Source organism: Microcaecilia unicolor, chromosome 6 (assembly GCF_901765095.1).
Source record: "Microcaecilia unicolor chromosome 6, aMicUni1.1, whole genome shotgun sequence".
NCBI lineage: Eukaryota > Metazoa > Chordata > Amphibia > Gymnophiona > Siphonopidae > Microcaecilia > Microcaecilia unicolor.
Window position 1 is genome coordinate 139,859,005 of NC_044036.1, and position 14,558 is coordinate 139,873,562.

Sequence of the window (14,558 nt, forward strand, 5' to 3'; positions counted from 1 at the left end):
ATGCAAAATTAATTGATAGTTTGAAAATCTGACTGGTTATGGTGGTCCCCAGGTCAGGGTTAGGAAACCCTGCAGTACAGAAATTGCATTAACTACTTGTGTTGCTAGTGAGGCAAGATCTTGGAATTTTATGCCATGCACTTCTTGATGTGTAAGCAGGTGGTCGGTATGGCTGTTCCATGGTTCCGGATACTTGGGAGAGCTGAGCATTGCTGGAAGTTGGGAGGAGCAGCAGTTAGAACCCAGAACTGGTGAGCTCATTAAACCGAGAGAAAATACCTGTCGTGCAGAACAGGCACCTGTAACTTCAAATCTCTACCTCTGCCATTTGATGGAGTGACGTGGAGTTGATTGTAGCATAATATTGCCGTTTTAACTTTTGCTAAATTCCTAAATGCAGAGTTCCTCTTGCTCCCTTGATGCATGGGTAACTTGCCCAGAGTGGCAGTTGCAGCGGTGCAAATGCATGAAGTGGGTGATCTGTGTGGTTAAAACCAAACATCAATGAATGTGGGACTGATGTTTTAGATAACAACCTCACTTTGGTGGCTTTGTGGATTGTTACAAAACTGTGTTTGGTGTTAACAGGTGCCTAACGCAGCAAAAAATATGGAGTGCATGGAATGTGCTCAGGTTTGGCAACTCTGAAATCAGTGTGCGCTAAAAAATATATTTCAGATTTTTTTTGAGAGAACGTGTTGGGGCGGAGAGAGGGTGTTCCTGTGCTAACTGGTTAGCACATGAATAATGCAGGAGCCCTGTCTACAAAATGAATGGAGATAAATGCTCACGTGGTAATTAAAAAAAAAAAAAGGCTGCCTAGTATAGGTAAAATTAGCGCATGGCCTTTAATGCAAAAAATAGAAAAAAGCGTATAGGAAAGAGCCACGCTTTACTGCAGCTTAGTAATAAAGCATGGAAAAGAGCCAGGAAATACAGAAATTTGCAAGGCCTGAAATCGCCTGCCAGTGGAGGTAGTGATGGCAGAAGAGATAGAGACTAGTGATGGGGAGAAGTTAGTATTTGTGTGTATAAATTCTCATGCTTAATCCTCCTCCCATAGTGGTATCAAACTCTCTCTGCCCCAAAACGTCCTCAAGAAAAAAAAAGTTAGAAATATATTTATTAGCGCGTGCAGATACCCGCGTGGACACCATTTCTAAGTTCAAAGCTCTAAGGCCCATCTGTACTAGGAGGCATTTGATAGCTGATCTGACTGACCACTTTGGGATTATGCAGCTGTTCCCCCCCCCCCCCCCCAATGCCTGTTGGGCACTAGCAGCACTGTTTATTTTTGTCTGTATTACTGTTTTATCTTTCTTTTTCCTGTCTGTTGTTGTCCCTTGATTATAATTGTATTACTGTTTATATTGTACACCGCTTTGATGGTCTGACCCTAAGTGGATATTCAAATAACCTTGAGAAAAGAAAGCTAGATGGGCAGACAGTCGGTTTTGATCGGTAGTCTTACAATGATGTTACACCCACTACACTTGCTGCAATTTAGATCTTTGTCCTTATCTAGGCTACAGCAGCGGAGTCATCGCCTCACTCCTTCCGATGATGAGTTATATCAGAAGACAACAGTTAACCTGTTGGAGAAGGACTCTTTTGGCATGATTTATATTGATGGCTATACCACCCAGGGCTTCACCATCAATGGAAACAGGGTTGTTGGGCCCTGTGCTATAATCCCACGGACCATCCTGCAGTGGAATGTAAGCTGGTAGAGTGATTAGAGATGTGACCTGTTGCTTGTATATGTGTTCATACACAAAAATCCTGGCTTTTATTGATCCTCTGAGGCATGAGTTATACACAGATTGCACGTTAATTCACTTAGGGTGGAGAGAAATAGACACATACACTGTAGACACCATATAACACAGATGGCTGACCACATAACTATGTAGAATTTAATAATGCACACACAAAAAATTGGGCCCAGCCCTTATCTGGGTTATCAGTGATCCCGTATTTAATGCAGCAGTCGAGAATGAAAAATTCAGAGTAGGCTTGGGCCGGCAAATGCTGCCCACTGCTGTGACGAAGGACCACTCCCTAGTGATTCTGCAGAGGTAGCATTCACATGGTGAGGAAGTTATCAGCATAGGGCCTGGCTGTCGCTGCGAAGACTGGGTGAATTAGGAGGGGATAGTGAACCGAGGGAAGATCCTTGGGTAGTTGTTAATGAAAGCTTGTGCTACCAGTTCCCAGCTCGAGTTTCAACTGAGCTGGAAAAAGTAGCTGGGTCAAAAAAAATAACTCATAGGCCTGATGGTCTCTTCTTTGAATGAGTTATCAGCCCTTTGGGGAGGGATCATCGCTGTCTTGCTTCATTATAATATTATCTGACAAGAAAGAACATTTAAAGACTGAGCAGAGAGAAAACCGTAAGCATTACAACAAAAACAAAACATTTCTGCCTTTGATTTTCCCCACCCTGCCCCTCAAAGAACTCTTACTAGCCCACGCTTAGTTTTATTTAATGTTAGTTTGTACAGAAGTCCATCGAGTTGGAGAGGATTTACCAGACTCTAGCATTTAATAACTGACAGGTATAGCATTTACAGATCTAACTTCCTAGAATTGAAAAGTGGCAGCAGCTTCACTAGAGGAAAAGCGTTGAGCAGTTTGTCATGATACGTTTGTGGATAACCAATTCTGAAACCAAATATTAATTCAGCTAAAATGGTTTCAGCTCCATAACTAAATTACCAGCTAGTTTGTCATCAGTGGCAGTGTCCAATTAATTCTGTAGTTTTAGTCTGCTTTTAGTAGTACAGTTCAGAGTGGATTACAAATAACCTTACAAGGAAGGTAAATATGCAGTCTGAACCCTTTAACTCTGAAGACTTATCCTGTTCACTGCATGCTGCTGCCTCTTGCCATCAAAATTCAGAGGGCTTAGTCTTCAAAGGGAATAAACACCTGCCTTAGGGAGAAGTGCCTAACTCAGTTACTATCTGGGGAGGAGGGGTTGAGCACCCAGACTGAGGTTTCTAAAGCGTGGGAGCTGTGGAGCACAGTAAGGGCAGGAAAAATGTTAGATGCCTATTGCTGATTTTCAGAAATAGGCACCTAACTTAAGTGCCTAAATCTAGGCAAATGATTTGCAGGCTGACATGAACTATCAGTTGAAAACTTCAGCTGAAAAGCTACCTGGCAGCATGTAAATGATAATACAGAAAAATTAGAAAATTGGCTGTAAAGTACAAAGTCCTGATTATGGTATGACAACTATCCCTCTCTGCATTTTCAGTACTTGGTACCATGCTGTCTTAAGAAATTTTGATATTTGTGCTTGTAACTTTTTTTTTTTTTTTTGTCTACAGGTTGGCTCTTACAAAGATATCACCCAGGAGAGTCTGTCATTGTATTATATGCTAGAGCCTAGAATCGGTGTGTACAAAAAGGCTACCAGTAGCCTGTGATGAAGTTGTAGTAGCCCACTTTGGCTTGGGAATTAGACCAGCTAGAACTAATTTGCAGAAGCTTGAGTTTTAGCTATGGAGGCCTTTTCCACCGAAATGCAAAACCATTTTAAGGAGCTGAGAGAGGACATTTTTTTTTATTTTCCTCAAGTCTTTCACCAGAGGATTACTGTAGTCTTTCAAGTTAACAGGGAAACATTTGGGTGAAAGACATATAAAACCTGTTAGTATAATCTAAGAGACATACAGATAACTGGTTCTATTGAAAAAAATAATCCACAATCATTTGGAATAGGGGATGGAATAGAAAGGGCTATTTTGTGCATAATTCACAAAGGGGAAAAGCTTCAGTTTCATGTATTTCTGCCACTGGCTTGTCTAGCACATGGAGAATCAGAGCAAACTATTAAAACAGCCTTGAACTGATGTCATTTTGCAAATATAAAGTGGTTGGATTATGTGTGGCCTACATGTTCTTTATAGAAAAAAAAAAGAAATTTATACGAGGAAATTACAAATAACAAAGATGGAGTAGCCTGATGACAAGTGAGGCAAGTCATGAACTGTTGAGAGTATGCTTATGTGAAATAAGTCACCACTGAGGACTCACAGCCCAGAAGCAGTATGTAATATCTTTATATATTCTTAGTGTTGGGACATTGATGTAGTGAAAAACAAAGTTTAGTAAATAAAAGAAGGTAAAAACTTCCATGATTGGAAGCCATCCAGATAAAGAAAATAGGAACCAGATGTCTTATATTTCCAGGCTCAACAGTATGACCTGACACAGCCATGTTTCAGCATCAAGACATGCCTGCATGAGGGGGTCATTACATTGTCTTCAAAACTGTGAACCAGAACTTTGTAACAAGTTTTGAAGACAGTTTAGTGACCCCTGATGTAGGCATAGCTTAATGACAAAACATGGCTGTGTCGGATCATGTTACTGAGACTAGAAATAAAGGACCTGGTTCCTATGTTGTTTTGTTCTCTACTTTTTTTTTTTAATCTTATCTGAAAAAAGAAAGTTTAACATGTCAGCATAAATTATGTCCATATATAGCTCGGCAGTCAGAGAGAACATTAACAATGTTTCTCTGTAAGTTGTAGGGGGAGCCTGTCCTCCTGAGAAGATTTCTGTGCTAGGCTTCAGCAGAATGAGAATACCATTGAATTCAAATGCCTGCCTCTTGTAAACAATGCATAATGTTCATGCCAGATAGCACCAGAGCACAGCTCAGCCTAGCTAGGATGAAATGCTATTTTCATTTATATGTTTACTTAGTGCCTGTGGATTAGGAAGGTCAGGCTTTTAGCTTTTCAGAGCTAATACCACCTGTGCAACCTTTTACAAGACACACCCAGAACCTGATTTTATACTGTAACAGTTTTATCACTTGCATAATTTTTTTTTTTTTGGTGTAGAAATCTTGGTTCTGGGAACAGGGGAGAAAGTTCAAAGACTTGACCCTAACTTGCTGAGGTTTATGAGACAGAAGGGGATAGCAGTGGAAGTACAAGACACGGTAAGATCAAATCAGTACCAAGAAGCTTCTCTAATACAAACTCCACTCTGAATCATAGAAAAACACATTTTGGTGCAGGAAACCTAGTTTAATTTGAAACACTTTTTTTTTTTTTTTGCAAAGCAAGTCTCATGGACTTTATTCAGTGTTACAAGACCTGCTTTTATAGGTCAGTGCAGGTGGGACTGATGCAATGGTATCCACTTCCTATGTTGGCTGGATCTGGGGATGCCAAAAAGGCAGTATTCCTAACTCCATTTCCTCCACCTCAGGGAGAGTCTTGCTCATTTTATTTATTTGGATTTTGCTCACACTGTTGTCAATAGTAGCTCAAGGCAAGTTGGGTACACTGATTCCGCTGGAGGGCTCACACTCTAATTTTGTACCTGAGGCAATGACTTGCCCAAGATCACAAGGAGCAGTGGTGGGATTTGAACTGGCCACCTCTGGATGTCAAGACTGGTGCTCTAACCACTAGGACACTCCTCCACATTGCATAAGGGTGGCACTAACATATATAGGACATGCTATGATGGGTCTGACCAAAGATCTGTTGAACCCAGTAACCAGTCTTTAGCTGTATAATAGATTCTAGGTGGGCATGTAGGGATAAGCTTTGATCAATGGACTACAAATAATTTATGATATCACTGTAATAAATGGGTACTCTTTATATTCAGTTTCTATGTGTCAATGTATGTAAAACTAGAAACTATGTAAAATTCAAAATCATATAAATCATATAACCAATATAAATAAATAATATAATAGTTGTGTGCTCAGGTTTTTTTTTTGGTAACATACAAAGAGTCAGCTGAGATGTAAAACACCTTCTTGACATCATAGCACGCCCTGCCTCCTCCTATTGCAAAACTAGTTGGAATCTTGCTTTAAAGTGCAGTAATAATATGCACATATAATACTAGTACTTAACTTAAGCAGTGGATTTAAGCTGCTGTATTGTGAGTTTATAAAAAAGACTTTGTATTTAAATTATGATAAGAAATGAAATTGAGTTTTTGGATCAGAGTAGATAAGAATGAATGTGCAAATCTCACTATGTTTTGTTTATTTTAGTTTGGTTCCCCTGAAGACGCCGTTTTACTGGCGAAACATAGCCCATGTAGCGAACTTGAGAGTTTAGTTTTGTTTTTCTTTGTGACATGAAATAAGCTGCACGAGAAAAGTATTACATTGATCAGGAAGCAAGATTGGATACTGCACGCATGTTAAACAATTGGACTTAAATCCACTGCTTAAGTTAAGTACTAGCAGAGGCGTAGCTAGGTTTTGATGTCTGGTGGAGCAGACGTTTGTAAAATAGGCGCCAGAAAGTAGGCAGGCCATAGCATCCCACAGCAGAGAAGGTGCAAGTAGACATTCTTGGAAAAGACAAGCCTAGGGGACACTTGTAGCTGCTTCTCATTGGGATTAGTACATCTTCCAAGGGGAATGTACCTAGGATCTCAAGTGTACAGTGCTGTGTATGTCTAGTAGCGCTATAGAAATAAGTAGTAGTAGTCTGACTGTCCTATAAAGGAAACAACCAAACAGGAACGTCTCTGACCATTTACACTGTACTGCCAAGTGCAAACACTAATAAAAACATATAAATATTTTTTTTTACACTTGAAGCTTATATTAGCATGGCAAGATGTTGGCATTTGTGTACCTATGAAGTGGAATTTCATACAACAGGCAGCAAAAACTGCTAAGGTGAATTTACTGACAGTGCTGGTACAGTACTGAATCTGAATGCACAGAAATAAAGGTTAATAAATACAAAGCAAATATACACTGATACCTTTTTACTGAATCTTAAGACACTTTAATCATCTTACACATTTTGTATTATGTCCTTTTAAAAACAGCGAGAAAAACTGAAGTTGAATAAACAAAGTTGAACACAAATAACTGCAGCAAACCCAGTATAAGATACCAATTATTATGAGCTAAATATTCAAAGGATTTATGCTGTTTACTGAGAGTTATGCCCATCTCTGAATATTTTGAGTGCCTTGCTCTCCCCTCCCATTTTTCCTTTTGCCTAGTTTTCTTTTCACTATCCTTGGTACAATTGTGATAGAATGCATGGATATCCTTTCCCTCAGTAACAGCAAGACAAAATCTATATAATTGATTAGATAGTAACACCCCATCTGCGGTTCTCTTCAACCTTCTTGTCTGACATTTCCCCTTGCATCCCTGCCCCCCCCCCCCCCCCCCCCCCCGGGTCTCCCTTACTTCCATCCCCCCTCTGAAATCTCACTCTTGCTTGCCTTGATGACCCCTCTTGACTTGATCATCTTGCTCTGCCACCACCCCCCCCCCCCCCAACCCCTAACCACACAGTGTATTTTATTTCTGGATTGTCCCTTTTTAATGTATGTTATGGGCTGAAAAAGAGTGTGTGTGTGACTCATCACCCCTCCCCTTTTTTTCTTTTAATAGGGTGGAAAAAAGGCTGTGTACCTCCCCCACCCCCTCTATTTTCTTTTTTAATTTATGGGCTGTAAAAAAAGATGACTTTGTGTGTGCTTCTCTCTCCTGTCCAACCCCTCCCCATTTTTATTTTATGGGCAACCCCACTCCTTCCCTTTTTATTTTTATTTTTTTAATTTTATAGGCTGCAAAAGGGTGTATATCTCTCTTCCCCCCCCCCGAGCCTGGGCTCCCCCCTGCTTTCCTGCTGCATGGGCTAGGAAGCCTGTCCATCTGCCGTTTGTAACCCCCTCCTCCCCCCCCGAGAGATATTTTAGCTGAAAAAGCCAGGAGGAGGTGGAACCATTCCAATTTCCATCCCAGCCACCATCGAGTACAGCGTGGTCCCTTACCCCACTGTAGTCACAGATGAAGAGCTCAGATTACACAGCCAAAGCGGAGGTCGAGGCTGCAGCCTGCACCACACCACCGGCCGGGCCCGTGCTGCTTGGAGAAGTTATTCAGCCAGCTCCTTTCCTTGTAGTAAGATTGTTCGTTGGGGGTGCGGGTGGCTCAGACGTCAGGCTAATCACTGACTTCTTCAGTTAGCAGCACTGCAGCAGGCTGTTCTCAGTCTCAGTGCTGTTAGCGTGTATTAGGGCAGAAGACGTCTCACTGGCAGGCAATGACAACGATCCAGCACATCCTGTTTGTTGTGGCACCGCGTGCAAGCAGGAAGGCATTAGGCAACAGTACATGTGCATAGGCGCCTTTTTTTGAAAAATCCATTTGGGGGAGCGACCACTCCCCCTGTGCCCCATCTAGCTACGCCACTGAGTACTAGTATTATAGGTGCATATTATTACTGCACTTTAAAGCAAGATTCCAACTAGTTTTGCAATAGGAGGAGGCAGGGCGTGCTATGATGTCAAGAAGGGTGTCACAACTATTATATTTTTTATATTGGTTATATGATTTTTGAATTTGATTGTATTGAATTTTACATACAAATAATTTGCCATATTGTTCATGTGTTCCCTTTGTTTGTTTGTACCAGCCCAATGCCTGTGCAACTTTCAACTTCTTGATCAGCGAGCGCCGTATCACAGCAGCTGGCCTAATCCCTCCTACAAGTGTTGGAAAGGCTATTGGAAAGGTTATTGTTTAATCATTAATGCACATGGACTGCCTGCTGAAAGGAAGCAGCCTACCTGCTAGATTTCTTATAAGAGTGGAGAGCAGTCCATTCCGCAGAGAGATCCTCACGAACGCAGGCCATGACAATTCAGGCTTAACTTCTGAATAAAAACAGAAGGCTATGGAAGACCTTTGAACTGTATAGTGCAGGTATACATGTGTGCACACTGTGGCTAGACAGAAGATGTTTAACTTTAGTATCACCAAATAAATGGTGTTGAACAGATATTGCTTCTGCTTGGGCCTTGTATAGGTTGTATTTAATAACAAATAAATATTAAGAACTTGTGAACCTGTACAGTTTAGCTGCTTCCTCCATTCTCCAAACATTTTCAATGTTTAAAGAAAACCCCTCTTTTCCTCCGGCTATTCCTGTTGTAGTAACAAGACCAATGCAGAAAGTCTTAGCAAAACAGAAGATATATGATTTAAACAAATTGCACTCTTTACCCTGCCTGCTAACATGTGCACTCTTTTGGGAACATGTTAGTAGTTGTGTAGAACTGAAAAACACACAGATAACAGCTCTCTCTCAAAACTGCTAGAGCAGCGACACACTAAAGGAGTGGGAGAAACTAAGGGTAACTGAATTAGTCGCCATTTTCAGCTCTTCTGAAGAACAGCAGGCTTTAACTGAGGATAAAAGTGATCCTTGTGCAATAATGCTCCTTGGTTTGTTTACTTGTTATGGATTTGTAAATTAAAAATCGGTATATCAGAGAGTAAAGAACCCCACTTTCCAATAGGACAGGGACAGAACAGCTGGAACCCAGAAAAGTGAAGCAGCAGTATACCCACATGATCCGAATCTCCCATCCTGAGGACCCCGAGTCATTTCTGTCAGTGTGTTAAAACAGTTACTGGCAATAGATCCATGAGCTAAAGAAACTGTCAGCCAGATCAAGGGTCAACTAAAAACAATGATCCTTACTTCACACCAAACTTGTTTCTTAAAAAATTTTATTTGGACAGATGCTTAAAACCAGCCATTTCTTCAGGAGAAGGACTGTCAATTTCATGATAAAAGAGCAGTGGTTCCAGGGCATGAGCCAGCTGCAACGGAAATAGCAGCAGATCTGGGTTCTGTAGTCCACGTTACACCTTTGTTCAGAACAGCCTCTTTTCATATCTAAAGGAACAAACAATTACCACAATTCAAGGAGAGAAGTTATTGGTGCCCCTTCCACATAGCATTTATCAGGTCTGAAATATGCATCTTAGTTACATTACACCACCATCACAGATGGACTTACTGGTCAATGCTGTCTATAATCCAGCAACAGCACTGTAGTCTACTATACTCAAAACAAGCAGCTATGTTCTTCTACTGTATAATAACAGACATTTATACTAATAGTATTTAAGAATAAAATCAGTTACAAGAAAAGAAAAAGGTAGAAGGAACATACGAATGGAGTCCATGGATGCCTCCTTCCACCTGGGCAGACATTGTCCTCTTCTCAAACTTTAGCTCTCCTGAGTACATCATGGCTCTGAGATTAAGAAACAAAGGAGCTAATGAGCATTACCCTGTCTCTCTATATTACCCCCCCCCCCCCCAACCAAGAGATAGAAAACAGGGGAAAAAATTCTGGGTATTCATACATAAGACTCCTGCCCCGATTGTGTCTGAACTGAAAGCAGCAGGAGGAAACTTCCTGGTTCAAAAATTATTTGGTTGAAATAACATTAAAGACATTTTGAGTAAGAGACAATCATGATTTTTCTCACCCCCACCTTTAACCCATTGACTGTAGCGAGTGTCTTTTGCTGTGGACTATGCACCAGGCTCTTTTTGAAACCAGGGATTCTGAATTCAACCAGCAGGTGTCACCCTTAAGCAAAGGTCCTGACACACACCCACAACTGCACCTCCCCCCCCCCCCCCGGTACAACAGTTCAGCCAGCCACAGATGCAGAAAACCCGATTTGGGGATAGAACAAGTGAAAGCCTCACATGATGATGGATACCTCATCCCCTTTAGTGTCTTACCATTTGTCCAATGTACACATTTTTGTTCAATGGATTAGAAAGCTTCAACTACAAGATACCTTTTCTCCAAATGATTTGTTCCCCAATTTGGGACAATACCTCCATAAATGTAGAAATTAAAAACTGGATGCTATAAAAAAAAATCCAGGTGCTTTCAGATCATCTCTAACAGAACCAAAATTCTCCATCCTGTAGTTTTACCTAAAGACTCTATAAAGAAAATGTCTTACCAATTAGCTCACACAAGGAGAAATTAGGTCTTACCTGCTAATTTGCTTTCCTTTAGTTCCTCTAAACTAGCACAGATGGGTTATGCACTCCTACCAGCAGATGGCGACTGAGAACCACTGAAATTCAGATAATCCTGCAAGTGGGCTGTGAGGAGCAGGCTGCTGCTTTTTGTTGTTTTGTTTTTAATTTTAAGTAAATATAAAGTTATGAGAAAGGCTTATAGCCTATAGGCTGACCCCTCTGGCTCTCGAGTCTGCCTGTCAGAAGGGAAGCCGAGGCACCAACTGCAAGGCAACCTGATGCTAGGGTCCACCTTGGGGGGGGGGGGGGGGGGGGGGGGGGGGTCAGCGCTCAAGAAAAAAATCTGGGTGTCTTGTAGATAATACGCTGAAATCTTCTGCTCAGTGTGCGGCAGCGGACGAAAAAGCAAACAGGATGCTAGAAATTATTAGGAAAGGGATGGTGAATAAGTCCAAAAATACTATAATGCCTTTGTATCGCTTCATGGTGCGTCCGCACCTTGAGCATTGCGTTCAGTTCTGGTCGCCGTATCTCAAAAAAGATATAGCAGAATTAGAAAAGGCTCAAAGAAGAGCGACAAATGATAAAGGGGATGGATCTCCTCTCATATGCGGAAAGGCTAAAGAGGTTAGGGCTCTTCTGCTTGGAAAAAAGACAGCTGAGGGGAGATATGACTGAGGTCTACAAAATCCTGAGTGGTGTAGAACGAGTATAAGTAAATTGATTTTTTACTCGTTCCAAGAGTACAAAGACTAGGGGACACATGAGGAAGTTAAATGGAAATACTTTTAAAACAAATAGTTAAGCTGTGGAACTCTTTGCTGGAGGATATCGTAACAGCAGTTAGCGTATCTGGGTTAAAAAAAAAAAGTTTGGACAAATTCCTGGAGGAAAATTCCATAGTCTGTCATTGAGACAGACATGGGAAGCAACTGCGTGCCCTGGGATTTGTAGTATGAAGTGTTGCCACGATTTGGATTTCTGCCAGGTATTTGTGACCTGGCTTGGCCACTGTTTGGAAAACAGAATACTGGGCTAGATGGACCACTGGTCTGACCCAGTATGGCTACTCATGTTCTTGTCCTGTTTGTCTGTCCTAATTAGATTGTAAGCTCTGTCGAGCAGGGACAGCGAATGCTACATACCTGTAGAAGGTATTCTCCGAGGACAGCAGGCTGATTGTTCTCACTGATGGGTGACGTCCACGGCAGCCCCTCCAATCGGAAACTTCACTAGCAAAGTCCTTTGCTAGCCCTCGCGCGCCCGCGCGCGGCCGTCTTCCCGCCCGAAACCGGCTCGAGCCGGCCAGTCCAGTATGTAGCAAGACAATACACTTCAAGGGAAGACACAACTCCAAAGGGGAGGCGGGCGGGTTTGTGAGAACAATCAGCCTGCTGTCCTCGGAGAATACCTTCTACAGGTATGTAGCATTCGCTTTCTCCGAGGACAAGCAGGCTGCTTGTTCTCACTGATGGGGTATCCCTAGCCCCCAGGCTCACTCAAAACAACAACATTGGTCAATTGGGCCTCGCAACGGCGAGGACATAACTGAGATTGACCTAAAAAATTTACCAACTAACTGAGAGTGTAGCCTGGAACAGAACAAACAGGGCCCTCGGGGGGTGGAGTTGGATCCTAAAGCCCAAACAGGTTCTGAAGAACTGACTGCCCGAACCGACTGTCACGTCGGGTATCCTGCTGCAGGCAGTAATGAGATGTGAATGTGTGGACAGATGACCACGTCGCAGCTTTGCAAATTTCCTCCATGGTGGCTGACTTCAAGTGGGCTACCGACGCTGCCATGGCTCTAACATTATGAGCCGTGACATGACCCTCAAGAGCCAGCCCAGCCTGGGCGTAAGTGAAGGAAATGCAATCTGCTAGCCAATTGGATATGGTGCGTTTCCCTACAGCCACTCCCCTCTTGTTGGGATCAAAAGAAACAAACAATTGGGCGGACTGTCTGTGGGGCTGTGTCCGCTCCAGATAGAAGGCCAATGCTCTCTTGCAGTCCAATGTGTGCAGCTGACGTTCAGCAGGGCAGGAATGAGGACGGGGAAAGAATGTTGGCAAGACAATTGACTGGTTCAGATGGAACTCCGACACAACCTTTGGCAGAAACTTAGGGTGAGTGCGGAGGACTACTCTGTTGTGATGAAATTTGGTGTAAGGGGCCTGGGCTACCAGGGCCTGAAGCTCACTGACTCTACGAGCCGAGGTAACTGCCACCAAGAAAATGACCTTCCAGGTCAAGTACTTCGGATGGCAGGAATTCAGTGGCTCGAAAGGAGGTTTCATCAGCTGGGTGAGAACGACATTGAGATCCCATGACACTGTAGGAGGCTTGACAGGGGGCTTTGACAAAAGCAAACCTCTCATGAAGCGAACAACTAAAGGCTGTCCTGAGATCGGCTTACCTTCCACTTGGTAATGGTATGCACTGATTGCACTAAGGTGAACCCTTACGGAGTTGGTCTTCAGACCAGACTCAGACAAGTGGAGAAGGTATTCAAGCAGGGTCTGTGTAGGACAAGAGCGAGGATCTAGGGCCTTGCTGTCACACCAGACGGCAAACCTCCTCCAATGAAAGAAGTAACTTCTCTTAGTGGAGTCTTTCCTGGAAGCAAGCAAGATGCGGGAGACACCCTCTGGCAGACCCAAAGAGGCAAAGTCTACGCCCTCAACATCCAGGCCGTGAGAGCCAGGGACTGGAGGTTGGGATGCAGCAGAGCCCCTTCGTCCTGCGTGATGAGGGTCGGAAAACACTCCAATCTCCACGGTTCTTCGGAGGATAACTCCAGAAGAAGAGGGAACCAGATCTGACGCGGCCAAAAGGGAGCAATCAGAATCATGGTGCCTCGGTCTTGCTTGAGTTTCAACAAAGTCTTCCCCACCAGAGGAATGGGAGGATAAGCATACAGCAGACCTTCCCCCCAATCCAGGAGGAAGGCATCCGACGCCAGTCTGCCGTGGGCCTGAAGCCTGGAACAGAACTGAGGGACCTTGTGGTTCACTTGAGATGCGAAGAGATCCACCAGGGGGGTGCCCCACGCCTGGAAGATCTGTCGCACCACACGGGAATTGAGCGACCACTCGTGAGGTTGCATAATCCTGCTCAACCTGTCGGCCAGACTGTTGTTTACGCCTGCCAGATATGTGGCTTGGAGCACCATGCCTTGACGGCGAGCCCAGAGCCACATGCTGACGGCTTCCTGACACAGGGGGCGAGATCCGGTGCCCCCCTGCTTGTTGACATAGTACATGGCAACCTGATTGTCTGTCTGAATTTGGATAATTTGGTGGGACAGCCGATCTCTGAAAGCCTTCAGAGCGTTCCAGATCGCTCACAACTCCAGAAGATTGATCTGTAGATCGCTTTCTTGGAGGGACCACCTTCCTTGGGTGTGAAGCCCATCGACATGAGCTCCCCATCCCAGGAGAGACGCATCCGTGGTCAGCACTTTTTGAGGCTGAGGAATTTGGAAGGGACGTCCCAGAGTCAAATTGGAGCAAATCGTCCACCAATACAGGGATTCGAGAAAACTCGTGGACAGGTGGATCACGTCCTCTAGACCCCCGGCGGCCTGATACCACTGGGAGGCTAGGGTCCATTGAGCAGATCTCATGTGAAGGCGGGCCATGGGAGTCACATGAACTGTGGAAGCCATGTGGCCCAGCAATCTCAACATCTGCCGAGCTGTGATCTGCTGGGACGCTCGCACCCGCGAGACGAGG

At 43.5% G+C, this 14,558-nt stretch overlaps 2 protein-coding genes across 11 annotated transcripts in view; one reads left to right on the forward strand and one right to left on the reverse strand.

Annotated features, from left to right (window-relative positions):
* Positions 1-8,804, forward strand: part of NDUFAF3 (NADH:ubiquinone oxidoreductase complex assembly factor 3) — a 77,908-nt gene extending 69,104 nt beyond the window's left edge. For 5 of the 8 annotated variants that reach the window (XM_030206290.1, XM_030206289.1, XM_030206282.1 and 2 more), the window contains exons 2-6: positions 157-251; positions 1,526-1,718; positions 3,336-3,402; positions 4,860-4,960; positions 8,439-8,804. In XM_030206290.1, coding sequence (XP_030062150.1) covers positions 169-251; positions 1,526-1,718; positions 3,336-3,402; positions 4,860-4,960; positions 8,439-8,549 — 555 coding nt within the window. In that variant the 5' untranslated portion in view covers positions 157-168 and the 3' untranslated portion in view covers positions 8,550-8,804. The remainder of the gene's footprint in view (positions 1-156; positions 252-1,525; positions 1,719-3,335; positions 3,403-4,859; positions 4,961-8,438) is intronic. The other 3 variants (XM_030206284.1, XM_030206283.1, XM_030206287.1) reach the window with 1 other exon arrangement.
* Positions 8,805-9,521: 717 nt separating this feature from the next.
* IMPDH2 (inosine monophosphate dehydrogenase 2) overlaps positions 9,522-14,558 on the reverse strand; it is a 39,647-nt gene continuing 34,610 nt past the window's right edge. For 2 of the 3 annotated variants that reach the window (XM_030206166.1, XM_030206165.1), the window contains 2 exons: positions 9,988-10,071; positions 9,522-9,707 (listed from right to left, as the gene is read on the reverse strand). In XM_030206166.1, the coding sequence (XP_030062026.1) occupies positions 9,686-9,707; positions 9,988-10,071 (106 nt within the window). In that variant the 3' untranslated portion in view covers positions 9,522-9,685. The remainder of the gene's footprint in view (positions 9,708-9,987; positions 10,072-14,558) is intronic. The other variant, XM_030206167.1, reaches the window with a different exon arrangement.